This window comes from Drosophila virilis, chromosome X (genome assembly GCF_030788295.1).
Source record: "Drosophila virilis strain 15010-1051.87 chromosome X, Dvir_AGI_RSII-ME, whole genome shotgun sequence".
Classification (NCBI taxonomy): Eukaryota; Metazoa; Arthropoda; class Insecta; order Diptera; family Drosophilidae; genus Drosophila; species Drosophila virilis.
This window is the reverse complement of record NC_091543.1, coordinates 12143716-12168977: the sequence shown is the minus strand read 5'-3', so window position 1 is coordinate 12168977 and position 25262 is coordinate 12143716. Positions and strand designations below refer to the sequence as shown.

The 25262-nt window shown below is 48.4% G+C and overlaps 5 protein-coding genes across 6 annotated transcripts; 3 read left to right on the top strand and 2 right to left on the bottom strand.

Annotated features, from left to right (window-relative positions):
• Positions 1-83: 83 nt before the first annotated feature.
• Cbp80 (Nuclear cap-binding protein subunit 1) lies at positions 84-10491 on the bottom strand. Its single transcript, XM_002057331.4, has 7 exons — positions 10135-10491; positions 8726-10064; positions 8560-8663; positions 1077-1565; positions 886-1010; positions 630-818; positions 84-560 (listed from the first exon to the last, which is right to left on the bottom strand). The coding sequence occupies exons 1-7, from the start codon at positions 10175-10177 to the stop codon at positions 447-449; spliced, it is 2403 nt and encodes an 800-aa protein (XP_002057367.3). The 5' UTR covers positions 10178-10491; the 3' UTR covers positions 84-446.
• On the top strand, positions 4806-8315 carry LOC6633563 (uncharacterized). 2 transcript variants are annotated; one of them, XM_070208355.1, is made up of 4 exons: positions 4806-4884; positions 5338-5546; positions 5614-6692; positions 7332-8315. In XM_070208355.1, the coding sequence occupies exons 1-4, from the start codon at positions 4840-4842 to the stop codon at positions 8312-8314; spliced, it is 2316 nt and encodes a 771-aa protein (XP_070064456.1). In that variant the 5' UTR covers positions 4806-4839; the 3' UTR covers position 8315. The 2 variants fall into 2 exon arrangements, with proteins under 2 accessions (XP_070064456.1, XP_070064451.1); XM_070208350.1 differs by having other exon boundaries at positions 5611-6692.
• A 729-nt stretch (positions 10492-11220) lies between the features above and the next one.
• LOC6633561 (uncharacterized) lies at positions 11221-14899 on the top strand. Its single transcript, XM_002057330.4, has 4 exons — positions 11221-11466; positions 11586-11877; positions 11936-13597; positions 13677-14899. Exons 1-4 carry the CDS (start codon positions 11349-11351, stop codon positions 13870-13872), a joined length of 2268 nt encoding a protein of 755 aa, XP_002057366.1. The 5' UTR covers positions 11221-11348; the 3' UTR covers positions 13873-14899.
• Positions 14900-15363: 464 nt separating this feature from the next.
• Positions 15364-21965, top strand: Sik2 (Salt-inducible kinase 2). Its single transcript, XM_002057329.4, has 8 exons — positions 15364-15634; positions 15991-16710; positions 16772-16835; positions 16904-17190; positions 17248-18366; positions 18445-18672; positions 19202-19308; positions 19367-21965. The coding sequence occupies exons 2-8, from the start codon at positions 16159-16161 to the stop codon at positions 21120-21122; spliced, it is 4113 nt and encodes a 1370-aa protein (XP_002057365.2). The 5' UTR covers positions 15364-15634; positions 15991-16158; the 3' UTR covers positions 21123-21965.
• An 83-nt stretch (positions 21966-22048) lies between these two features.
• Positions 22049-25255, bottom strand: LOC6633536 (G-protein coupled receptor moody). Its single transcript, XM_002057328.4, has 3 exons — positions 24634-25255; positions 23881-24537; positions 22049-23129 (listed from the first exon to the last, which is right to left on the bottom strand). The coding sequence occupies exons 1-3, from the start codon at positions 25131-25133 to the stop codon at positions 22706-22708; spliced, it is 1581 nt and encodes a 526-aa protein (XP_002057364.1). The 5' UTR covers positions 25134-25255; the 3' UTR covers positions 22049-22705.
• Positions 25256-25262: the final 7 nt, after the last annotated feature.

Genomic DNA, 25262 nt, shown 5'->3' with positions numbered 1-25262 from the left:
TGATGTGCAGAAAAGTGCCCGCTAAACTGCAATTATTAAACAAAAAAAGCGTTCCGTATGAAAAATAACAATTTTTAAATGTCTAGCTTTGAATTTGCATATCTTTAATTCATGCATTTTGCTGTTGTATTACAAATTACAAAATTTGTCATCTTATGTAGATCTTGTATGTGTTGTGTCTGTGTAAGTGTGTAAGTGTGTGTGTGTGTGTGTGTTGCGACTTGTGGTAGGCGGCCCACTTATCATAAAATTACAATTGTATGCATATGTGTTTAAAAAAAACGAAATCCTAAAACAGAACTAAATGGCTGCCCGAAGCGCAGCTGTTTTGCCTGATCCATGCCGCCGGAGCAGGTCCAGAGTCGCGTCTGGACACAGTTCATGTGGCAGCTAGCTATTGTTGTTATTGTTGTTGTTGTTGTTGTTGTTGTTGTTGTTCGATTCTGTTAGGCGCGCAGTGCGACAAACTGCTGGAAGACCTCTAGTATGTGTGAGTCCAGATCGGATGTGAAGAGCAGCGTTTCCAGCGTGCTGCTATATTTCTGCACCTGTTCGTGATGCTGTTGGTGAGAGAGTTGCAAGGATTAGAAACGCATATATATATATATATAGCTATGTGCTCGATTTACCATGAGGAACACCTGCTGCAGGCGGCCGATGGTCCAGCGATACCAGTCTGTGTCCGGATCGCGTCCATCTGTGTCCGAGCGCAGCAGATGCTCGGATAGTATCATAATGAAGCGCTGAAAGACAATAAGAAACAGACGCTTCTGATTGACATTGGCTGCCTCCAGTTTCTCCTCCATGCGCTCAACGACCTGTGAATGAATGCGGTTGAGGATTGATTAATGGCTTGAACGGGAAACGAGAACTGAATGAACCTACCTCCTCGGATGGCTTATCGGCATGCGTAATGGGCTTCTTGCGCTTATGCGGCGTATCCTCATCTGTGTCGCTGGACGATGAATCCGCCTTGGACAGCTTTTCCTTGGCATTGTCCAGCTCGGTATCTGTAAGGGATTACAGACATATGCGTTTAGTGGTAGATGTATCGATTTGCTTCAGCATTTACTCACCCAGTTTAATGACGTGCTTGTTCATCTTCTTGATGGTCAGATGCAATATCTCCCAGAGATACATTTTGGTAAATTCGCCAGTCATCTCCTTGGAGAATATCCATGTGGCCACCGCCGAGCAGTCGACAATTTGCAGCTTGAGCAGCTTATCGATGAGCACCACCATCATCTGCTGGTGCGATGACCAGAGCTCAAAGATGTTGTGCAATATACAGATTTGTGCCTCCTCCGTTTCGGCCAATGCACGGAATACCACATGAAATTTCGATATGGCCGCAAAACTGTGCGAAAACGATTTCGAGCCCAAATTGAGCAGCGTCTGGACAAATACATCGATTTTCAAAGCATTGAAACTGCCATCGGACATCTCCTCGCCGCTATAACCGCTGCTGGGTATCTCCTTCAATATGTTGACCACCTCCTCCGGCGTGCATTTCTGCCGTATGGCGCCGACCAGTTGCAGGGCGACCGTTGTGCCGGGCAGATTGGCTGCGGCAAGAGAGAATCGGAAATGTTTTGTTTGTTTGAATGCAACATCATTAAGTGCTTATTACGTGCAGCGTGGCGATGGGGACAGACGAAGCGACATGGGATGAGGTGGGAGGGGGGTTAGCTGCTGGCACAGTTGACACTTTCGCTTGCGCCAGTTGCAACTGCGTTTGGTGCGCCGCCGCGTGGAACCAAGCGGCAACAGGCCCAGCGCCTGCCACTGCTGCCGCCTGGTGCGTTACTAATGATGACTACATTGAACCCCTCTTTCCCCTCTCCGCCCTAATCCCGACTCTGCCTGACAGCAGCCATTACATGCAATTTATTGGCACTTTCGAGTCGATTATGTCAATGAAATGCGCGTCGAGCACAAGACGAACAGGTCGGGTAGGGCGGGTACAGGGGAAACAAACTTAATTTGAACGCATTAATGCGTCCATTTGGCAAGCCAAATGCGGAACTGCAGCGCGACCCAGTTGCCAAGCACTGTGAGGCCATCGGACAGCCAAGCAAAACAAAGCTCAAGAATGCCATTGTCCAGACAATGGAGCGTGTCAAGATCAGCCACCAAAGTTCACACAGAAGCAGCAGCAGCAGCAGCAGCAGCAGCTTGGAATGTTGGCTGAAAATCTGCTGAATGAATCGCGCCAACAGCTAAGAACGCTCTGGACGGGAGTGCACGACTGGGTGATACCCTAAGCCCACCGTCAAACTGTTATTGCAAGCATTCTAGCTTCCTTCCTATATCTATCATATCTATATCTATATCTATCTCTATATCTATATCTATAGGCAGAATCGAGATCGAATCTAGAGCGAGAGCGAGATCTATATCTAGATCTATATCTATATCTAGATCTATAGCGAGACGAGAGCTTATACGAGAGCGAGTAGCTAGATGCTAATCGATAGAGTCGAGAGCGATTCTATCTATTATCTATATCTATATCTATATCTATATCTAATATCTATATCTATATCTATATCTATATCTATATCTATATCTAATATCTATATCTAGTATCTAATATCTATATCTATATCTATATCTATATCTATATCTATATCTATATCTATATCTATATCTATATCTATATCTATATCTATATCTATATCTATATCTAGATATCTATATCTCATTCTATATCTATAGTCTATATCTATATCTATATCTATATCTATATCTATATCTATAATTATCTATCTATATCTATAGCTATATCTATATCTGTATAATTATATATTATATATATCTATTCTATATCTATATCTAATCTATATATATATTATATATATATATCTATATCTATATCTATATCTATATCTATATCTATATATATATATATATATCTATATCTATATCTATATCTATATCTATATATATATATATATAATATATCTTATATATAATCTATATCTATATCTATATCTATATCTATATCTATATCTATATCTATATATATATCTATATATCTATATCTAGTGACTTTTCGTCTATAGGGTATTCGCCTTAGATTATTAGCATTTGGTTTGACTTGATGCCAAAATATGTATATTTTCACGGATCTTTGGTTTTCAGCTCAAATTGGGCATGTCCAAGGCAGGGCATGGCGCTGAAAAGATCAGGGCGCTGCTCCATCGAGCGCAACGTGTCCAGCTCTGGGGTTGCAGCTGCTCTTCTTCTTCCGCTCTCAGCGGTCTGCCTGGCTGTCAATGCTAAAGTGGCGCAATTAGCGATGAGCGCGTGACACGACACGAGTTAATTTTCAGCTGCAACGTTTACGAATATAAAACACAAAGCAAATGCGCAAAAACACACAATTTGCATGTCTATGAGCCAGCTGTGTGTGTGTGTGCGTATGTGTTTGTGTCTGACATATTCTAAGTTCTAAGTAGAATACTTTTATGACAGTCATGAGAAGCAGCACAGCGCAGCAGCTAGGCAAGGCCCCAGAGTTGATGCTTGAAAACCCCATAAAAAATAGCTTTGGGCTACTTTAAGCTGTTAACCATATGATAAAAAAGAGCACCATGAGATGCATATAACAGACTAAAGGTCGCGTCCCATTCCCAAATATTCGTTTCCCTCAGCAGGCTAAGCAATATATCGACACCTTGTTCCCACTTTATCAAGTTCGATAATTATCGATTTACAGTCTTTGCATTAACTCGCATATGTTGGTAGCTGGAGAGCTCAGCTCGAAAACTCTTCTCGTTTTCCGGCAGTCGATAAATATCGATCTTTCACGTTGGTTTTTCTAGCTTATCTCGCAAATTTATAAGTCCCTAAGTCCTTGATTATCTTAATCTGAGCCTCTGTTTTGAGCTGGAGCCTCATCTTGAACCTGCTTGTGCAACTCGTGCTCTATTCGCACTTGTGCCATTCATAACTCAACTTAAATCTTAACTCTGCCCAGTTCAGGCTCTATCTTTGGTTAATCTCTCTCCGACCCCAAGTAATACTTTCTCGTCGCGCCGCTTTCTAGCGCGTTTCTCCCCTAAGTCTAAGTTCTTTACTCGCAGCCCAGACTTGTGTTATCGAATTATGTGATCTTTAGCCTCAACTAAATCAAAGCAAAAACCCCGAGACAAGGTGAACTGAAACGCAATCAGAACGACAAAATCGAATGAAATCGCATCTGGATGGTGGCCAGTTCCACTATTGAACTTCAGCGAAGCGAGCAGCATATCTGACAGGGAATCTCTGCGGAGTGGATTGGAGTGCGGCGCAGCTTGCCAAAAAGCGTTTCGCCAGCTCAGCTCAGTGGGTAGGCGGGGTCGTTTCAGTTAGCTTGGATTGGGTTGGGTTGGTTTTTTGTGTGGTGGAAGGGAGGCGCTTGGCTTGCTGCTTGAAGCGGGTCCAAACATCCGCAACTGTTGCATAAAAGCGCGTCAGCCGCGCAACCACCCGCACCACCCGCACCACCCGCACCATCTGCTGCTGCTGTTAGAAACGCGGCCGTTGCCAAAGATTGCGAAACTGCCGCCGCTGGCGATGCGCCGCTTGGCTGCTCCAACGAAAGCAGCAGACATAGCCAGAGCCAGCGGCGGCGTCGGCGTCGGCGGCATCATTTGGTGGTTTAACCGTCTGTCGTTGGGTTTTTGTTATTAGCGGTGCGCACGTCGCGAACGCCTTTCAGTCAAGCTGAAGCGCGCGCGCGGCACAAACGTCCAAAGAATTGCCCAAAAAGACGAGCTGTCAACGATTCATTTGTGGTTATCTATTTTTTTTTTTTTTTTTTTTTTATATTAATTTATTTTTTTTGATGTGAAAATGTGGCATATACCTTGCCTGGTGTGCCTACTATTCTTGGCAATCGTAAGTGCTGCAGAACGGACCGATACAGAAGGTCAAGTCAGGGGTCAAGTCCAGCCCGTGTCCCAACTGTTACGCTGTGACCCATAGCTTCATTAAGCCTGAGTTGCTGCCAGTAGAAGCCTATTCTGCTAGAGTAGAGTCTGGACAAAGCTCGAACCACACTTCGGCTACAAACAGCCAAACTATATCCACGACTTGGACTATTGCCAAAGCTGGCCCATATACCTTGGTTCTGTTTCGGCTGCCTCCGCAGTCAAGACTCTATAAGAAGCCTGCGATAAGCCGAGAGAGAGAGAGACAGAGAGAGAGAGATCCAGCTGCCCCGCAGGCAGGCAACACATGGTCCGATAGCACAGATTATCCCAGGTCGCAGCAGCAGCAGCACGGCGAGCTGAGCTGGATCCGTTTTAGAGTACACAAATTGATACTGATAGCCACTGTGGTGAATTGCAGCAGCTGGCGCCGATGTCGGCCATTGTGGGCGCTGGACGGGATCTGGTGTTGACGCCCAAGCAGTCGCTGCAATCGAACGGCAAACGGATCTACTACGAGGAGCAACCAACGGAGGCTGTGGTGCGCAGCTGGGAGCGCACCTTGAAGCATGTGACCTATGTGACACTGTTCACGGACGCCGCCGTCGGCGCCGCCGCTGGCAATCTCAGGTAGGTAGGTTGTCCTGGCCAGCTATATGGATGACACTAAAGCGCCTGTGTGCGGCGGCGGCAGCAGCCAGCTGCATGACTATCACAACTTTCTGCAGACGCCGTACATGCCGCTGGACGTTGCCCAGACGCAGCTGGGCCCGGCCCGGTTTGGGGACATTGTGACGCTGGCCAGCGGTCGGCTGGAGCAGTTCTCGGCCAATGGCAGCTATCGGTTTGTCGAGGGCAGCACGGATGCCCAACAGACGCCAACGGCGGGCATCCAGACACGCGCCCTGTGGCGGGTGCAGCGCATCCGGCATCGGGATGGCGGCATTGGCCACAGTTTGCCCCAACGCTTCCATTACGAGCTGAAGTTCAGCGTATCGCCGCTGGCGGCAAGCATTGGCTGGCCGCCGCAGAGCTACATCCAGAAGGAGTCCGACTATCCGCAAAGCTTTGGCCGACAGCTCTACGAGCAGAAGCGTGAACAGGAGCTCGCCCAGCGGCGACAGGATCGGCAACCGCAGGCAACATTTATGCATGGCATCTTTCAGCCACCGCCGCCGCCGCCCCCACCGCCGTTGCCACCTTTGCTGCCGCCCAATCTCAACATTGGTGAGTATCTAAAGCAGGGCATACCCAAGGGTACGCCCAAGATTGAACAGTATCCGGGCCTATATAATCTGGGCTTGCGTCCCAACTTCATACCGGCGACAACATTTCGACCCGGCGGCTATCCGGTCAAGTTTGGTCCACGTCCGGAGCTGCCCGCTCCCCCGGAGCCTTACCCCTTGCCCAACGAACTGGGCAGCGGCGGCGCTCCCGCAAATGCCGCTTCCGTGCCAGCTAATCCGACAGTCACCCATCATTTCCATCATCACTTCTACATGACGCCCAATGGCCTGGTTGATGGCGTCGGCGGCGGCGGCGGCGGCGGCGGCAACCATGCTGAGCTGGGCTATCGTCCACCCACTTATGTGGCGGAACTGTCCACCCCAGCGCCACCCACAAGGCCGCCCTATCGACATAGTTATCCAGAACATTATTATGAATCGCATCGTGAGCTGCAATTGCCGACAAACCGCGAACCAGCATCTGCGGAGTCCCTGGAGCCCGGCGAGGATGAGCATCAGGATCAGGAACAGCATCCACAAATCTATGCAGGTGAGCTCTACATATATGGCCACACATGAGCACACGAAAAGTTTGGTGGCTTGAAATCCACGCGAACTTTCTAGTTCTAGTTTAAAGTGCATCGCAAAAGGAACCAAATTGTTCGCCAAATTTCCATAAATCAAAATAAGTTTGCAGCAATTCGAAACTTAAAAATATCTTTGAATCGTATTTTTTACCGAGGCAGCTTGAATTTTGCGCAAAGTGTGAAACACGTTTGAAATGATTTTTCATATAGATCTTTAAAAATGAATTTCACCGCGAAACGTCAACCACGAAATCTTTGACCCCCATTTCCAGCAAGAAGGAATGTGTGTCGATCATCAATCAGTCAATCAGTCAATCAGTCAGTCAGTCTGCATGGAGATATGCGAAATTTAAGACTGGAAATTCTGCAGATTTCAGATTCAACACACCAAACATTAAAGATTCTGATTAACGATCAATCAGTCAGTCAGTCAATCAATCAGTCGGTCAGTCAGGACAAGCACTTTTATATAAAGAGAAGGAATACATTGAGATATAACTGGAAATGTTGGACAGTTTCTATAGGATTCACAGCTTCTGATTATGTCATTCTCTCATTATGGCATTGTAATCTTGATTTGGATCTTTGATGTGTATAAACAGGTTATGAGGAGGCATCCAAACATGACACGTCCACGCTGGCACCGCTGTTGATCTATGCCGGCGCCGCGGCAGATGCTGAGGAGGAGCAAAAGTCATTTGTGCAAAGCGAGCCGTTGGAGGAGACCATCTACCGCTACTCCGAGCCGGATCCACTTTATGTGCATCAGCATCCGGTCGATATACTACAGCTGGAGTCGCCGCACAGCTATGAAACCGAAGAGCCATTGCTGCGGCGGCAGCAGCAACAGCCAGGGCAATTGGAGCGCGGCACTTCAAGCGAGCAGCAGGAGGACGGGGCGGAGGACGAGGAAACGGCAGAGATGCCCAGCATACAGACCGAACAGCGACCCGCTGGCAGTCAAAAACAACCCAAACTGGCCACCACAGCAGCACCAGTGTCCAGCACAGGCACAGAAAACGCAACAACAACAACAACAACAACAGAAGCAACAACAACAGCAGCAACAACAACAACAAGCACTTCAATGGCACCACCGAGATCAGCGGCCACAAGCCGAGCTAGCTTTGTGTCCACCTCGACCAGCATAACGCCGCTGCGCGCTTTAAGTCGTTATCGGACAACGCCGCGCATCACCGCAGGCAGATCGACGACAACAACAACAACAACAACAACCACGGAGCAGCCGGCAATAGCCAAGTGGAAGCAGCGCCGCAAGGAGAATGCCACCGGCATGGACAGCCGGGCCAAGAGCAGTCATCGCCACGAGTCTAAGGTGGCATTTGTGCCCACAACAGCAGCAGCTGCAACAACAACGACAACAGCTGCAACAACAACAACAACAGCCCCTACAACAACAACATCTTCGTCTGCAGTCAACAGCTCGGCATTGCCGGCAGGTGAAATCATCGAGGTGCTCACCCAGAAATCGGTTAGCAAGTCCGTCAGCATCAAGGTGGGCGAGAATGGCGAGGAAATACCCATCATTGTGGACGATGATGAGAACGAGGTGAAGCACAGCTAAATGCCCCAAAAAAATGCATCTGACTAATCCTAAACTTAAGCGTAACAAAAAAAGGCAAATAAACTGAAAACGAAACAGAAACAGGAGCACGAGAAGGAGGAAGAGGAGCTCGTGAGAGTTTTCAGTTATTTTCATATTAAGTATTTTCTAGAATTCGTAGCATTCGAATAAATATGATTTGATTCAAATTAAGAGCTAGCTTGCAGGAGGAGAAGCTAGAGAATGTATTGGTGTCTGGTACTCACCAGCCTCCTCGCTTGTGTACTTGTAGTTAGGCACGGGCATGACCGGGATCAGTTTCGCATACGTTGTGGGCATCATTTCGGTGATGCGCTGATGATAGGACAGTCTGTAAGCGATGGAAAGGAGTATTATTTAAGTGAACACTAGGCTTTGGGGCATTAATCGTACCGTAGGCACTTCTGGAGCACCTCCTGTATGAATTTGGGACGCGGATGTTCGGCATCGAGCAGCAGACAGCTGTCCCATTCGTCCCAGGACCAGGTGAACTTAAAGTTGCTCAAATGATAGCTAAACCAGTTGACGAAGCGATCGAAGCACGACGTGTTCATGGAATCGATGCGCATGAACAGTATCTCAGTTGCCTGGGCGAGCACCTGGGGCAATGTGCCCGGCTGCAGTTTACACAGCTCGATTAGAATGGAGCCATAGCAAATGTCCAGATAGCGAGGCGTGGGCATGTGAAAGAGCTCCGCAAAGATAACCTCGACGATGCAATATTCTAATGGGATCTTGTGCTTGAACGGAAAGTTCAGCAGCTGTGCAGCACAATCTTTGCGCTCATGATGATGCGTCTCAATAATGTGATGCAGATGTTCCTCGATGAGAAAACGCTCGATCGAATGGGCACCCGGCAGATTCGGTCCATCAGGGCAATCGGTGTAGTCGAACATGCGGTAGACAACCCACGGCATGGGATACTCAATGGCGTCATGGTGTGGCGGCGGAGTTATCTGCGGCAGATTGTGCTGCAGTGCCTCGCACAGAATGGCGTCAAAGACGAGATACGGACGCGGTATATGCTTCTCGGCCCAGTTGTCCTGGCGCAGCTTGCGTATCTGTGCCCACAGACAGTCCAGATACTCCTCCTGCGGATGTGGCGCATCCGATGACCAGACACGCAGCGCATTATGATGCTTCTTCGAGCGCTTATTTAAATACACCTCAATGCGCAGCAGCAGCGACTCCAGTGCTGACTCCTTCTTCTCGTACAGATCACGCCCCACCCACGGCAACGTGGAGAGCACCGCAAACACAAACCAATCGCGTCGCACTTGCGGCACCGTGTCCTCGTTGGACACATCGATTATTGTGTCCAGCAGCTGCAGCAGACTTGTGGCCGAGATGACGTGACAGTTGACCAGATCGGCCAGAAAGCGTAGCGAGTAACGGGCCGCATCCCAACGGCACAGTTTCAGCGACTCCTTAAACGTTTTCACCATGTAATCGACAAACTCGCCACCGAATTTATAGTTCTTGGCATTGAGCAGACCCACTAGGGTCGTGTAGACGGTACATTTTTCGGGCATGCGCACCGCACAATCGGACAGAATGCGCAAGATCTTCAAACGGAATGTGCCCAGATCGGCTTCCAGCACGGAGACAAGACCCTCGAGATTCGACTCTACCGACGAGGTGCTGCGCTCGCCCACGCGCAATATCAAGGACTCCAAACGATCCTCAATCTCCTGGTTCTCTGAGACGCGGCGGCGCTTGTTGCGTCTGTGGTCTATGGCACAAATCATATGGTCAAAAATTTATTATTTATTATTTAATAGGAAAATTAACACTTAGCTCACCATAACTCTCATCCTCAGTATCGTGTGCACGTCGGCGACTCATTTTCGAAGCACCTCCAACAAATTGCAACAACTGCAACAAACTAAATTAGCAGCACGTCGCACAGCAACAAAAAAAAAAGCGGCGTTTTTTTCCTTATTTTTTATTTTGTGGCAACCGGCACAATTAAACCCCCAAGTTGCGGCTGCTGCGTATGCAAACTGTTGTCGCAGCTGGAACTTGTTGCGTGTCGAGTTTAAGTGTGCGACGAAATTTACGTCAAATCAGTTCAATTTAAGCGCAAACTTTAAAGAAAAAATTTTATTTTCGAGCATGAGCTTCTGCATTTCACTGTGTCAATGCTCAATGTGACCAACTGCACATTAAACATTACAAAAGAACTTTTCAATACAAAAATACCAAAACCATCAACGATACCATCATTTACTCCGACGAGCACAACACTGAAAATCAATTAATCGATAATTTCAAATCAGTCTTAAGGGAAATTTAACTCGGCCCATAACGATATTCCAAAGGCTCAGAAATTTGACTTTTGAAACCAATTGATTTTAGGAATTTGCTTATTATCAGCAGCCAAGTACTTGAAATGTACAGATTAAAAAAAAAAGGTTTTTCTAATTGTACATCCACTGCGGTTATCCATAAAATCAACTACGGTCTTTTTTATACATAGATGCTACGTGCACCTTGCTATATATCATATATTTCAATTGGCTTGCAAAACTTAGATCTCATTTTAAATAATGCTGCTTTTTCACTGTTGTACAGTGCATTTTGAAAAATAATTATTTTTTCTGAATCAAATTAACAACAATAGAATTGTGTAAAGAAATATGTCACTAAAATATCAGACATATTGATCTATACATATAATTTCATTAATGCACAATATAATTAAGCCGGCTGTAAAATATTCAGTATTATCACCATAGAAAGCATTGAAATATTTTGTCAGTTAACTCCAAGTTTAACCGATTTGGCTTTCACCATTGGTCGTAGAGTGACCAGCCTTGAGTCAACAGGGAGAGCAGAGAAACCCACATAAAATACTGTCGATAAATGGCAAACATCGATATTGTTATCGAAGTGAATTGCTGCCAATTGTTGAGGCTTACCTTTAGATTGGTTTTTTTTTTTTGTATAAATTTTTTGCGAACGCACACGCAATAGTTTAATGAAACGCAATTGAAATTCGGGTGTGCTGGTGCAAATGGATCAGTTCTCGCACGACTTGACCCTCGCCCTGGAGGAGACGTCACTGATGGACAGGGCGTGCGGCGTTGGTAGGTGGGGCTCGCGTCGAAGAACTCGATCAACGGGTAATTTGCGTAAGTATTTATGCCAAGATATTGGCCATATTCAGCACGCCCCCCCTCCCACAGTGCTGGTGGGCTAATTGACAGCATGAAAACCACTTTGCTTCCACTTCACTGCACTTCACCTGCAGCTTGTGCGCCGCAACCAACCGAAGATTCGTCGAGCAGCCCCACAGACACCATGAATAATGCGCACGGACATGGGCACGGCCACCACCCGAATACCAATGCAAACATCGATGGACTAGATACACACACACACAACGATATGATGCTGCCTGCGAGCGATTCAGATGACAAGGCCGAGGCAATGCTCCCGCTGCGTCTGCCCGGCAAGATGCTCAATGCGGCCGCAGCTGTTCGCATGGGCATGGGCGCCCTCGAGTCGGACTCGTTGAACGAGACCAATTTCAGTCCAGCTCGGTGAGTTGACACGCCGCCTAGTCAGAGGCAAATTTAATACGTCATTCTTCATTTTTAGGTTCTACAAGCCAAACTCGCGTCGGAAACGAAAGATCAAGCGCATGTCAATGGAGTTTGAATTCAGCAAGGATTGCAATCTGGCTGTGTCGCCACACAGCTTTACGGAGTCGCCATTGCATCCGGGCATGCTAGGCGGCTGTGCCGGCAACATGACCGGCACGGGCACTGTACGAAAACGTGTGCTGAAGATGGACAGCGGCAATCGTTCGAATTTGTTTTTTTGCGGTAAACGTAAACGCTCTAATCGTGATCGCTATCACGAGCATGATCAGGAGGCTGGCGTTCCTGTTGGCGGCGGGGGCTGCAGCGGTGGCGGCGGTGGTGGCGGTGGTGGCTCCAGCAAATTGCATTCGTCGAGCATGCCGCGCTACACGCACATCGAGGAGTACCATCGCATGCGGCCCCGCAGCTATTCATCGACATCGAAGCCGCACAGCGATCGTCTGCTGCCGCTCAACAAGGGGCTGCTCTCGAAGATAAATCGCATTGCGCAAACCCAAACGGAAACGAAAGAAGCACAAAAGACTGAGAACACATCGAACATGGAAGAGGAGAGTCTGGAGCTCGAGCAGGCGGAAGCACAGCCACAAACAGCAGCAACCAATCCTCATTTGGATCTGGTTGAGACTGCAGCCAGCGCCGCTGGCCTTGGTGACTTTAGCATGGAAACGCTTGTGCCTGTCAGCGATATTGAGACGCTGTTAAATACTTCGGATAAGATGCCGCTGCAGCTGTCTTTGGACTGCGCTGTTGCGGACTATCATGCCCATCGCCAGAAATCGCATTATGGCAGCTCCACGAAGGCGCATCGCAGACGCCGCTTTTGCCAAACACCGCAGCCGCTGCAGGTGCAGTCGATGGACTGCACCGAGCTGTATGACTTTCTTAGCTCCAGTTCGCTGAGCTCCTCCTCAGACAGCGAGGATGGCCATAGGCTGCACGATACGGATCGCGAGGGCGACGACGAGCTAACCGATTGGCCCGGCAATGAGATTGGGCCCGGTGGCAAATATGATCCCAAGCGCAAGCTGACCAAGAAATCGCTACTGCCCCAAATACGCTCCGATGATACCATTGGTGAGGATGATACGCTTATGTCCGGCACGGAGGCGACAGCGACAATGACTTTTGCTGACAGCTATGGTGGAGGTGTGGGCGGCGGCGGCGGCATCTCACAGTCCCCTCCGTTACCGGATGCTTTGCAGGATTTGACACGCTTTCAGCCGGCCGCCAGCTCGGAGCCGATTGAAATCTGTGGCGGCGGCGCCAATCGTGGCAATCGCAGTGTTGGCTTCATTGGCGTCAACATCTGCCTTGACACGGAAACCACCATGAACGGCATGCCAGCGCTAAAGCAGATCGAAAGCGAGATGTCCGGCGAGACATCAAATCCATTCCTGTCGTCATCGCCGCCCATGCAGATACAGGAGGTGCGCGAAATACGCGCCGGCTGCCGGCGCATCAATGGCGATCGTCCAGGTTTCAGCATTAAGCTAAGCGTTAACGAGCGCCTGGCACGCTTTCTGCAGGATTCTCGGCAGACCCAAATCCGTTTGCCCGACATTGAGATCTACGAGCAGGATAGCCTGCTCAATCTGGCCACGCTCTACTCCCTCAGCATGCTTGTGGAGAACGGCTGCACGGTGCTAACCAAGACAAGGTAAGTGAAACCGTGGATTAGCAACCACCTTCCCACTAAACAAACCACACGAACTAAGCTGCCAATCTCTTGCGCACAGAAATACAACGCAAACTTCAAACATTGATCCGCAGCACGGCCTGCAGCAGCGTCCGGATTTGTTGAGCGATTTCAAGCGGCGCTGCTACGGCGGAAACGGTGAAAACACCAACACTCCGGTCGCCAGTGATGCCTTCAATACTGCTGCTGCTGCCACGCCAGCCGGCGTTGCCGCCGAGCTGCTGCCGAAGAAGTGAAGTTATAAAATCAAAACTGAATTTAATCCAATTACCAGACCAAGGCGAAAATCACGTCGCTCGGCAAGCGACAACTGGAAACCACAAGGTGCTCCAAACTGAAGGCTGCTCACATTTTGTGCTGGGCACCTGTGCAGCTCGTTTTAGCCTATTCATTAAGCTTTTAATGCGTTTCGTATAGTGTCGAGTTTTGTCTGTACATCGGTCTATGTATATAACTATTATGAACACTAGATATATGTATATATATACATTCATATGTATATATATATATATATATATTATTATATAATCTGAATAAGGGAACAGCGCAAGGCACAATCAACTAGCCGACTTCATTTTTTAAAGCTTGCATTTTGCGTTTGCCCTCAGCTGACATTCAGCCGTAAAAATGACTAGGGCAATGCTCTGCGGAGCGAGACAGCATACACAGAAAGAGATAGACAGACGAACAGAGAGAGAGAGAGAGAGAGCTGTATGCACAGTAAGAGAGAGCGCGAGCGACAGAGACAGGGAAAAAGATGTTAGAGACTTGAAATGTTTGCCTGTTTATTTGTTTGTTGTAAAATATGTGTGTTTCCGCCAGGCATCATGCACTGGTTCCACTGTACAAAACATTATTATTATTATTATAATTATTATTTGAAACCTGTTCCATAAAACTAAATGCAATTTTGATTATAAGACAATATGTGCACATAGCTAACGTGTATTTTGTATGGAGCTAAATATGTACCAAGTACTGCATAAAATTTGTAAAGTATATATAGCAAATGCATATCTAGAGATTTCACTTTTAGCCATCTCATAAACATGGGTTTTTTTTTTTTTTTTTTTTTTTTTGTATTCCAAAAACTATCAAAGTCAAAGTATATCAAAGCCGGGCCACTTAATTTTTGTTTAAAAGTATGTCTCATTCCTTTAAAAACTAAAAGTACTCCGAGTTCTTTTTAAAATATATGCATTAATATACATATATATATTTTACTGAACGCTTTTTGTGTAAATGTCAAGTTTTCCGTTTGTCGTCTCAATTATAATCTGTTGAAATCGTATTAAATATAAACAATATTCATTACACATTAGCTTTATTCTTTTTATACCGTTAACAAGCTTGAAATGCCATTAAAAAAAAAAAACTAATTCATATTTAGATGTATATATATATTTTACTGAATAGTTCTCGTTTAAAGCCGTGCTGTAATTGATAATATTACACTTTATAAGTTTTATGTGTAAGTCGACTTATCATATTAATCAGATAGATGAGCGATAATGCGACAATGGCGCCACGATTTGAATCAACTCCGCCGCCACAGGACAGCTAAACATTTCGCTTGGGGTCGAATGAGGCGCATGCGCATGGCTGTTGGCGCCGCCGGGTTGCCAGACGCGGCAGCCGCATTGCGAAACATTGGCAACCCTTAAAGCACGCTTGTCGTTCTTTTTGTTTCCTTTGGCTCTGTTTTTTTTTTTTTTTTTTTTGGCTGCGCTGGCCGCTCTGCACTTACCGGGGGTCAGATCGACGGCAGAAACGCGTTGCCTTGTTGTGTCGTTGGTCGTCGGTCGTCGGTTGTGTTGGCAACGTCTCCGTCTTGGTTTGGTTGACGCGGGGGTGGGGGAGTAACTGGACAAGTTGCGGGGCATGCAAAAGTGTTTTTGGCTGTAAAATCAAAACGAGAGCATAACTAAAAATAAAACAAAACGCGACTTGAAGGCTGACAGCCGAAAACAATTGGAAAATACTTTGCGGAAACTAACGGTAATTTGTGTGCTCATTCGAGCTGTGTGTGTGTGTGCGTGTGTGTGTGTGTGGGTAATCTACGTGTATGTGTAATAGCTACACGTGAGAAGGCGGCGTCCAACCAAGGAGAGATTTATGAGAAGCGCGACGTCTGCTTATTGATTTTTCTATGCTGCATACGAAAACACACACACACACACACACATACACACGCACCCATTCACACACAGAGTACTCTGTGTGCGCTCGTGTGCGTGCGTGTGAGCTAATCTCTTATCAGAGTATAGAAATTTGCGAACTTGTTTTCGTTTCATTTATTTGTTTTATTTTTTTTTGTTATTAATTTTTTTCACTGTTGTCAATTGTCGTCGCAGGCAGCGTGCGCTGCAATGGAGGAGCGCGCATTGAGGCGTCTATAGGGTTGGCCATAGTCAAAGCCACAGTCAGTGCCAGTGCCAGTGCCAGTTGCATGCGCCGGGAGCATGAACAGCAGCCGCAGCTGCAACGTTTGAACCTGTGCCGCAGCCTGGCCAAGTCGGAATATGAGCGCATGTGAGGCTAAGGCGAAGGAGCCAGGAGGAGCAACGGGCGCAGTGGCAACGCCGTGCAAAGAGGAGCCGGCGGCGAGTGCCACGGAAACGCCACTGGCTAATGGACATGACCGCGAAGTGGAGACGCTAGCAACGAATTCGAATGGCCCAGAGCCGTCCAGTGATAAGGCGCACGATGCGGAGCCGGTTTTGGCCAGCACACGTAGCGTGATGGATGCGGTGGCAACGCCCTCCATAGATGCGCTGGCCAGCTGCAAGGATGTGCTCTTAGCGCAAAAGCTATTCGCCAGCGGCGGCAGCGGTCCCAAGGAGCTGCTCAAGCTGAAGGAGCCGATGCGCGTTGGCTTCTACGACATCGAACGGACCATTGGCAAGGGCAATTTTGCCGTGGTGAAGCTGGCACGGCATCGCATAACCAAAAACGAGGTGGCCATCAAGATCATCGATAAATCACAGCTCGATCATACAAATCTGCAGAAGGTCTATCGCGAGGTGGAGATCATGAAGAAGCTCAAGCATCCGCACATCATCAAGCTCTATCAGGTGAGTAAGCCGCCAGCTCCGGCTATAGCGCCATCTAATCCTCTGATCATTTGCTTTTCAGGTGATGGAAACAAAGAACATGATTTACATTGTCTCCGAATATGCCAGCCAGGGCGAAATCTTTGGTAAGCTTATCCTAGCGAAATCTGGGACATCGTTCAACAAACATAAAACGGCAACTCTTGCCTTCCAGATTACATAGCCAAGTATGGACGCATGTCGGAGTCGGCGGCGCGCTTTAAATTCTGGCAAATCATTTCCGCCGTGGAGTATTGCCACAAGAAGGGCATTGTGCATCGTGATCTGAAGGCGGAGAATCTGCTGTTGGACTTTGGCATGAACATTAAAATTGCCGATTTTGGTTTCTCGAATCATTTCAAGCCCGGCGAATTGCTGGCCACCTGGTGCGGCTCCCCGCCATATGCCGCGCCCGAGGTATTCGAGGGCAAACAATACACTGGACCCGAAATTGATATTTGGGTATGTAAATATGCACATAGAAACGGACAACAGGCTAATCCTCCTTATCACTTTCAGTCCCTGGGTGTGGTGCTGTATGTGTTGGTCTGTGGTGCTCTGCCCTTTGATGGGTCCACGCTGCAGAGCCTGCGGGATCGTGTGCTGTCGGGCCGCTTTCGCATACCCTTCTTCATGAGCTCGGAGTGCGAGCATTTGATACGCCGAATGCTGGTGCTTGAGCCAACGCGTCGCTATACCATCGAGCAGATCAAGCGGCATCGCTGGATGTGCCCCGAGCTACTGGAGCATGCGCTGATTGCCAAATATAATTTGAGTGTGGAACGGCAGGCGGTGCTGGAGCCCAGTGAGGATATATTGCGAATCATGTCCGAGTATGTGGGCATTGGGCCGGATAAGACGCGCGCCAGCCTAAAGAAGAACACCTACGATCATGTGGCCGCCATCTATCTGCTGCTGCAGGATCGTGTCTCACACAAGAAGGAGCAGGCGAAGCCAAATGAAACTAGCGGCGCTGCCAGCCGCCTGCTCTACAAGAGCAGCAAGCAGTCCCTGATGCTGGACCAGCTGCCCACGCAGCAACTGTTGCAGCTGCAACAGCAACAGCAGCAGCAAACGAAGACAATATCCACCGTGATCCTGGCCAAGGATCCGACACACAAAAGACTTAGCCGCCATCAGACTGTTTTGATGAGCGAGCGACCCACTGCCGATCCCTACTATGCGGTCAAACAGCAGGCTCACGCCCAAGCCCAAGCCCATGCTCATGCTCATGCGCACGCTCGTTACTTGAACGGAGATGATGGCATGGTCCCGGTTCCGGTTCCGGTAACGGGCATGCCCATGCCCACTAGATATACACCACTGTCGGCGGGCAACAGCTGCGCCGTCTCCACGCGCATCAGCCACCAGAGCCTAAGCTCGCCGCGCACCATGGCCGCCGGCCAGCGACCCGTTGCCATCTCGCTCAGCATTGACAATAATAGCAGCGGCCATCCGCTGCCCTCGCTGGCCAATTTGCGGTGTCGCGAGCTGCTACTGAATGCCAGCCAGCAGCTGGAGCAGTCCGGCCATCCGGCCGGGCATCTGTCGTCGCCGGTGCCCAAGCAGCTGCATCAGACCATTAGCGAGTATATCATCAAGCAAAGCACCGAGGATTGTCGCCAGCTGCTGCAGCAGGTGAGTCCATGTCGCTGCCATGCAGCTGCTCTTGGTCCAAGCGAATCCAATCCACTCCAATTATGCAATCTCTTGCAGTCCACGGCCATTGCCGATACAAAGAAGGAGGACGACCAGCTGCCAGCGACAATTGAACATTCGTGCGCTGCCACACCCACTGCCGAACTAAACAAGACAATAAAGCCGATGTCCAGCTCGAATAGTTTCGATTCCACCGCCAATCTCAATCAGAGCTTTCGCTACAAAATGTCCGCCGAGGCGAACCGACTATTCCAGACCCTGCAAGAGAGTCCACTGCCCATTGAGGTGTGTACAATCGGACCAGCTTATTATATGGCTAACTCGCACCATGCCCTGCTGCAGCTAATCATTGCATGCGTCCTCCATAGTCACTTAGTGTTTAACCTGCAAATTGCATTCGAATCCTATTCCTGCTTTGTTAACCAACGAGCACACGAGCGTTCTCTATGTTCGGTTCGTGCTCTTCCCTAATTTTAAGCTGGTTTTGCACATTCTCACCCTGACATCATCCTCGCTTAATCCATACAAACCCGGATGCACCTCATCTATCTATATGGCACATCCTCCATGGTCAGATTAGATTTATGCTTTGGTTTTCGTTTTTATGAGCATCCACTTAGTACACATATCCAAATAGTTTTCAATGTCATTGAGCACGTCCTCCATGGTCACATTCAATTGTATAAAATGGATCCTAGTTCTTTTTTTTTGTAGACACGTATGTGTAGGTTCTCTATGGTCACTTTATTTTGGTTGCACTTTATCCGTCCTCCATGTTCAGATTAATTACTAATTGGACTCTTTTCCGAGGCAGAAACCAAAGCGCAAGGCCCCAACCACAAATGGCAATAGCAATGGCAACGCCAGCGATGGCCGCAATTCGGAGGAATCTGGACAGGATTCGAAGCCAAATGGAGACGGGTAAGATGATTCGATCCGTAAATCCGAGCCGAACGATGAGTTATTGTTGTTGTTGCAGGCATGAGAAAAAGACTTTTGAGAAGAAGGTGCTGGCCCAGGGCAGCTCCAGCACGGACGAGGGCTGCGACACGGATCAGGGCAACGAGGTGGCCAAAGAGGGCTCCCAATCGTCAACGGATCTGACCAGCGTACAGGCGACACGAACACGCTCCTATGCGAGCAGCAGCAGCTCCAGCGGCGTACTGGCCGGCAGCTATTCGAAGAGCCTCAGCCAGAACCTGAGCCGCGGCTCATCCAAGAGCAACTGCAGCGCCTATGAGAGCCTGGACTTTGTGCTGCCCTCCGTGCCGGACATTGCCGGCAGTTTGCCCTCCTGCATGAGCAACTCAATGCTGGCCGCTGCCGCGGCAGCTGCAGCAGCGGCAGCCGCCATTTCCCATGAGCACGCATCGGAGCGTTTACTGTACAGCAGCCACAACTCGTGTATCCATATGCCTAGCGCAGTTAATCCGCCGCCGCCACCGCCGCCGCCGGCGCCAGCGCCACCCAACCAGTCGCCGGCGCCGCCGCCCTTCGCGGACAAACGTTCGCCCATACATTTCCGTGAGGGCCGCCGCGCCAGCGACGGCCTGGTGGCCCAGGGCCTGCTCAGCTCCAGCTCGCTGCTGGGCGCCAGTCGCGTCTATGGCAGCTATCGCTACGAGCAGGCCAAGCGCCACGGCTGGCTAGAGATACAGCAGCTGCAGCAGGAGGCGGCTGTGTATGCCACGCCTGGCCATGGCCATGGTCCTGCTCATCTCGGACTGGAGGAGCTCAGCCTGGCCAATTGTCAATTTCCACACGGTCAATTTTATGCAATGCCCATCAAGCCGCATCACACGCTGCACCACCTGCAGACCCAGAACCACCACCACCATCCTCACCATCCCCACCATCATCATCATCATCAGCATCACCAGCAGCAGCTTGCGTATGCGCCGCCACCTCCGCCGCCGTCCCTGCTGCTGGAGGCGGCCGGCGAGCTGTATGGTGGCCATGGCCATGGCCATGGGCAGGGTCATGGCTGCTATCAGCCACCGCCGCCACCGGCGGGCGTCTATCATCAGCATCTGGGCGCCATGTCGCCGATGCAGAAGCCGCCGCTGCAGCAACAGCTGCTGCAGCATCGCCTGTTGCAACAGAAACGCCAGCTATTCCAGAAGCAATACGCCCTCGAGGCGCAACTGGCCGGCCGCCATCATCATGGCCACGTCCACTACAATCACAGCCATATGCATGCAACGCCGCCGCCGCCACCGCCGTCGCAGCTGTCGGCTCCGGCGCCCGCATCCGAACAGCAGCTGGCCGAGGATCTGTACGAGCTGGCCATGCTTGATAGGCCGCGCAGCGGACCGCCGCGTCTCCAACACTCGCTGACCATGCCCGGCGCGCACGTCTTCAGCCAAATGAATCTGAAGACCACCTACATCAGCCAGCCGGCCAGCGAAACTGGAGCTGCAGTCGGAGCTGGAGCTGGAGTTGCATGCAGCTCGGCGCCACCGCCGTCCACGACGCCAGCAACGCCACCAGCGACACCGCCGCAGGCGTTGCTCAATAGCCATGTGGTGCATGGGCATGGACATAATCATACAGCTCCTGGCCATGTCCATGGTCATGGTCATGGTCATGGTCATGGCCATGCCGAGGCCGAGTATCGCGCACAGACAACGACGCCGCCGGTGCTCAGCCTATTCACGCCCAGCTGGCAGACGCTGGTCAAGCCGCTCAGCGAGAGTCCCATACTGGAGATATCCGAGCATTTGGAGTCCGTGTGAGTGTGCGGGGGCGAAACATTTTTAATATGCTCGCAATTAATATTTAAAAAATTAATTAATAATTATTTCAAAAACAAACTAAAATAATTATTATAATAATTCTATTCATATACATGCAATACCATATATATATATATATATGATATACGATACTATTATACGGTAATACGATATACACACACACATTTATAGGCTTTACATATACATATACATATACATATACAATACCGTTAGTGAGAGAGAGAGGCAGAGAGATCCGTTAGTTCCATTTGGCAGTTCATCGATTACTCGTAACGATTTATCGACTATCGATTATCGTTATCGATAGGTATTACCAAATTATTGGATCATTTAGTTGTGTTACTAGCCTTAAGTAGTCCAAGTTTCGTACGCAAACACACACACACAGACACACACATAGACACACACATAGACACACACACACATAGACACACATTGGCATATACAATATGTATATTGATAATAATTATATAATAAGCTATACCAAAAATATTCTGGTACTAGACGCAATATTCGAAATTCCCGAAAAATGAGAAGTTAAAACGAATTAAGAAGGCGAACAACGTCAAAAACTACATATATCAATTATTCGAAGCATTTATTGATGGCATGGTGTATACATTATATAAATATATATATATATATATACCACACATATATATATATATATATATGCATATATATTGTATATGTATATGTATTGGTACAATAATTAGCGGCAAGCAAATAAATAAAACATCGATTGTTCTTAAACATGGAATTCAAATGTAAACCAGATATTAAAAGACATTTGGTATAAAATGCAATATACTTTTTCGATCATACGCTCCGACTTATCAATATACCGATCTTTGTTACACAAAAAAAAAAAAAAAAAACAAACAACAAGATGGAAGTAGAAGGTGGGCAGCGATTTTAATTCGATAATCCTATCCATATCCATATCTGCATTGCTGCATCCCGAATATGGCAGAATAAAGCTATCGATTTTGGAGCCTATATATGATATATATATGTATATCAAAATAAATTAGACTAAGCATATAAATCTTCCATATATCGTATAAATATATATGCTATATCTATATGCGATAAATGAAAAATTGATATACGTAACATTTGACACCTATGAAAGGTGTGACCTTATATTAATTATATATATGTATCTTTTGTATATTATGATGCATAACAGTTTTACGGATCTGGAAGGGGCATTTGTATGGCATCGGGGCTTTGTTCCCCATAATATATAACACTAGATACGCTTATAAATGTGCGTACATATCTTGATTTCTAGGCCAGTTAATATACGGTCATATCTTTTAGTTTTCTTACATATATATCAAGGTACGGGCTCTAGAACGCCTCAATATGAAAAGAAAGCTTTTAAACGGATACGGATATGCATATGGATATGGATATGAATTTGTATGGGTCTATGAGTATGTATGCACCTCTAATATGCGGTCACACCTTTTCTGGAAAACCTCCCTTCGTATGTATGTATATGGATAGTCACTGCTGGGACGGAACTCGGGATGCGTCTCGACTCCCCACATGGATCACGTTTTGAGCGCCCGATTCGATTCGAGATGCTTCTTCAGGGCCCGCTGCTGCTGCTGCTGCTGCTCGGTCTGGTGACAGCGCAGCAGGTTCCAGTAGGCGCGCCTATACTCGGAGCTCATCAGCACATAGATCAGCGGATTGATGCAGGTGGTCAGATAGATCAGCAGATAGCCCATTATGTTGAAGACGTGCACATCGTTGGCGCTCTTCCAGATCTTGGCCACCGTAATCGGCAGATAGCAGATGACGAACCACACAAATATCACCAGTATCATCTTGAGCAGGCGCCGATCCTTGACGCTCATCCGACCCGGATAAATCGACGAGGCGTTCGATGTATTACCCATGGACACATAGTGCGATTTGCGTGGACTGAAGCGGGTGAACGAGGTGCGCAGCGATGTGGTGATTGGGTTCTTTCTGCCAGACGAAAGCGACAGAGCGAGAGGGAGAGAGAGGGAGAGACAGAGAAAGAGGGGGGATAAGATTATGGGTTATGCAGTTCGGAAATAAACAAATATTTGCCCAATTCGCGAGAGTCTACAAATTTGTTTGCACAAAAAATGTAAATTTCAATATTTTTATCTGGCAAAGATACGACTGAATCGTAAACGTTGACCCCTATGTGATAATACTAGGCAGTCCAAATATCTAACTGTTTGTTCTTTGAGTTTCAAATTCCTGGCGACATCGATCCCTTTCTCTCTCAATTAAGTCTCTTGAGTTTTGGCCAAAAGATCAAATAGTTAAAATTGCTATTTGCAAGTTGGTTTTAAGTTTACTGTGCATGTTAAATATAGTTGCAGGCTACTCGAATAGGATTTATGAATAGAGAGAGAGAGAGAGAGAGAGAGAGTTAAAATCAGATGTAATTATAATCACATCGAAGATGTAATGCCCTTTTCTCTCTATCTGAAGTCTCTAGGATTTCATATTGCGATTTGCAAGTTGGCTGTAAGTTTACTGTGCATGTTAAATATAGTTGCAGGCTACTCGAATAGGATTTATGAATAGAGAGAGAGAGAGAGAGCTAAAATCAGATGTAATTATAATCACATCGAAGATGTGATGCCCTTTTCTCTCTATCTGAAGTCTCTAGGATTTCATATTGCGATTTGCAAGTTGGCTGTAAGTTTACTGTGCATGTTAAATATAGTTGCAGGCTACTTACGAGTTGCGGCCCTGCTCCAGCTGGCTCTGGGATTTGTTGACTGTCGCATCGGCAGTTGCTGGACCCGTTGCTGGAGCGGATCCAGAAACTGAATGCTTATTGTTGGCCAGATTATTGTCCTGCAGGACAACATTGGCATCGATGGGTGCCTCCTGTTTGATGCTGTACGAGATGGGAAAACTCTCCGAGGAGGCGTTGTCATCGATGTAGGCCAGACTCTCGGCGACCACAAAGGGACGCGATGTGCCGAAGTCCGCATCCTTGTCCAGCTCCTGCTGCCTATCCTTGCTCTTGACCTTGCTTTTATCCTTTGGCTTGTCGGCGACCGGCGGCTTCTGTGTTTGCGTGGGCGTTTGTATGGGCGGCGTTATGGCCAGCTCGGAGCTCTTGGCGCCCGCCCGCATCGCCGCCTGGCGCACCAGCAGAAAGATTCGTGCATAGCATATGACAATACAGACGCAGGGCAGCATAAAGGCGGCCATAAAAAGGAACTCCTTGGGCGAACGATCGTACTTGTCGTGCAATATCGAACAGGAACCGATGCTCGTGTCCAGGCCAAAGCGGCCCCAGACGCCGCGCCATGTCGGTATCATGATCGAGAACGTGACCAGCCAGGTGCCCGCCACCATGAGCGCCAAATATCGACGCTGATAAATGCTGTTTTAAGCGGAACGAGAGAGAGCGAGAGAGAGCGAGAGAGAGTGGGAGAGTGGAAGCCGGGAGCTTGATTGAGAGCAGAAACCAATAACCTACCGTGGATACTGGCGCGGATGGGCAATGATGATGTACCGATTGATGGTGATCAGCGAGACGGAGAGCAGCGATACGGCCAGAAGGCCATAGCGGAGCAGCGGAAAGAGGCGGCACAACAGATCGCTGTGCGTCCAGGCGCGCTCCTTGAACGTGGAAGCGGCCAGCGGCAGATTGAAGCAGCCAAAGAGCAGATCCGAACAGGATAGATTTATGATGAATATCGCCGTCGAGTTGCGTGTCTGTTTGCCGCGCGACAGCGCCACAATGGTCAGCAGATTGCCGGGCACACCGACAATGATGAACACAATGCAGGCGATCCATGCGAATGTCAGCAGCTCGTCCGAATAGCCCTCGAAGAGCTCGTTCTCCTGGTCCATGCTGTTGCTGCGATTGGTGCCGCCAGCCTTGCGGGCCAATGCCAGCGGCTGGGCCACCGCGCCTGGCACGCCGAGCAGCTGGATGTCCAGGCCCTGCGCCTGGCTATCCAACTGGTGAATCATGCTACGCCACGCTCGAACTTCTGACTGGTCGCGGTTCGCTCAGCGGGATTGGCAGCGCGGTTTGGGGTTGGGTGTGCGCAGCCAAGGAATGCGGCGTTTCAAACTATGACGCGCTCGTTCCTGCGCCGA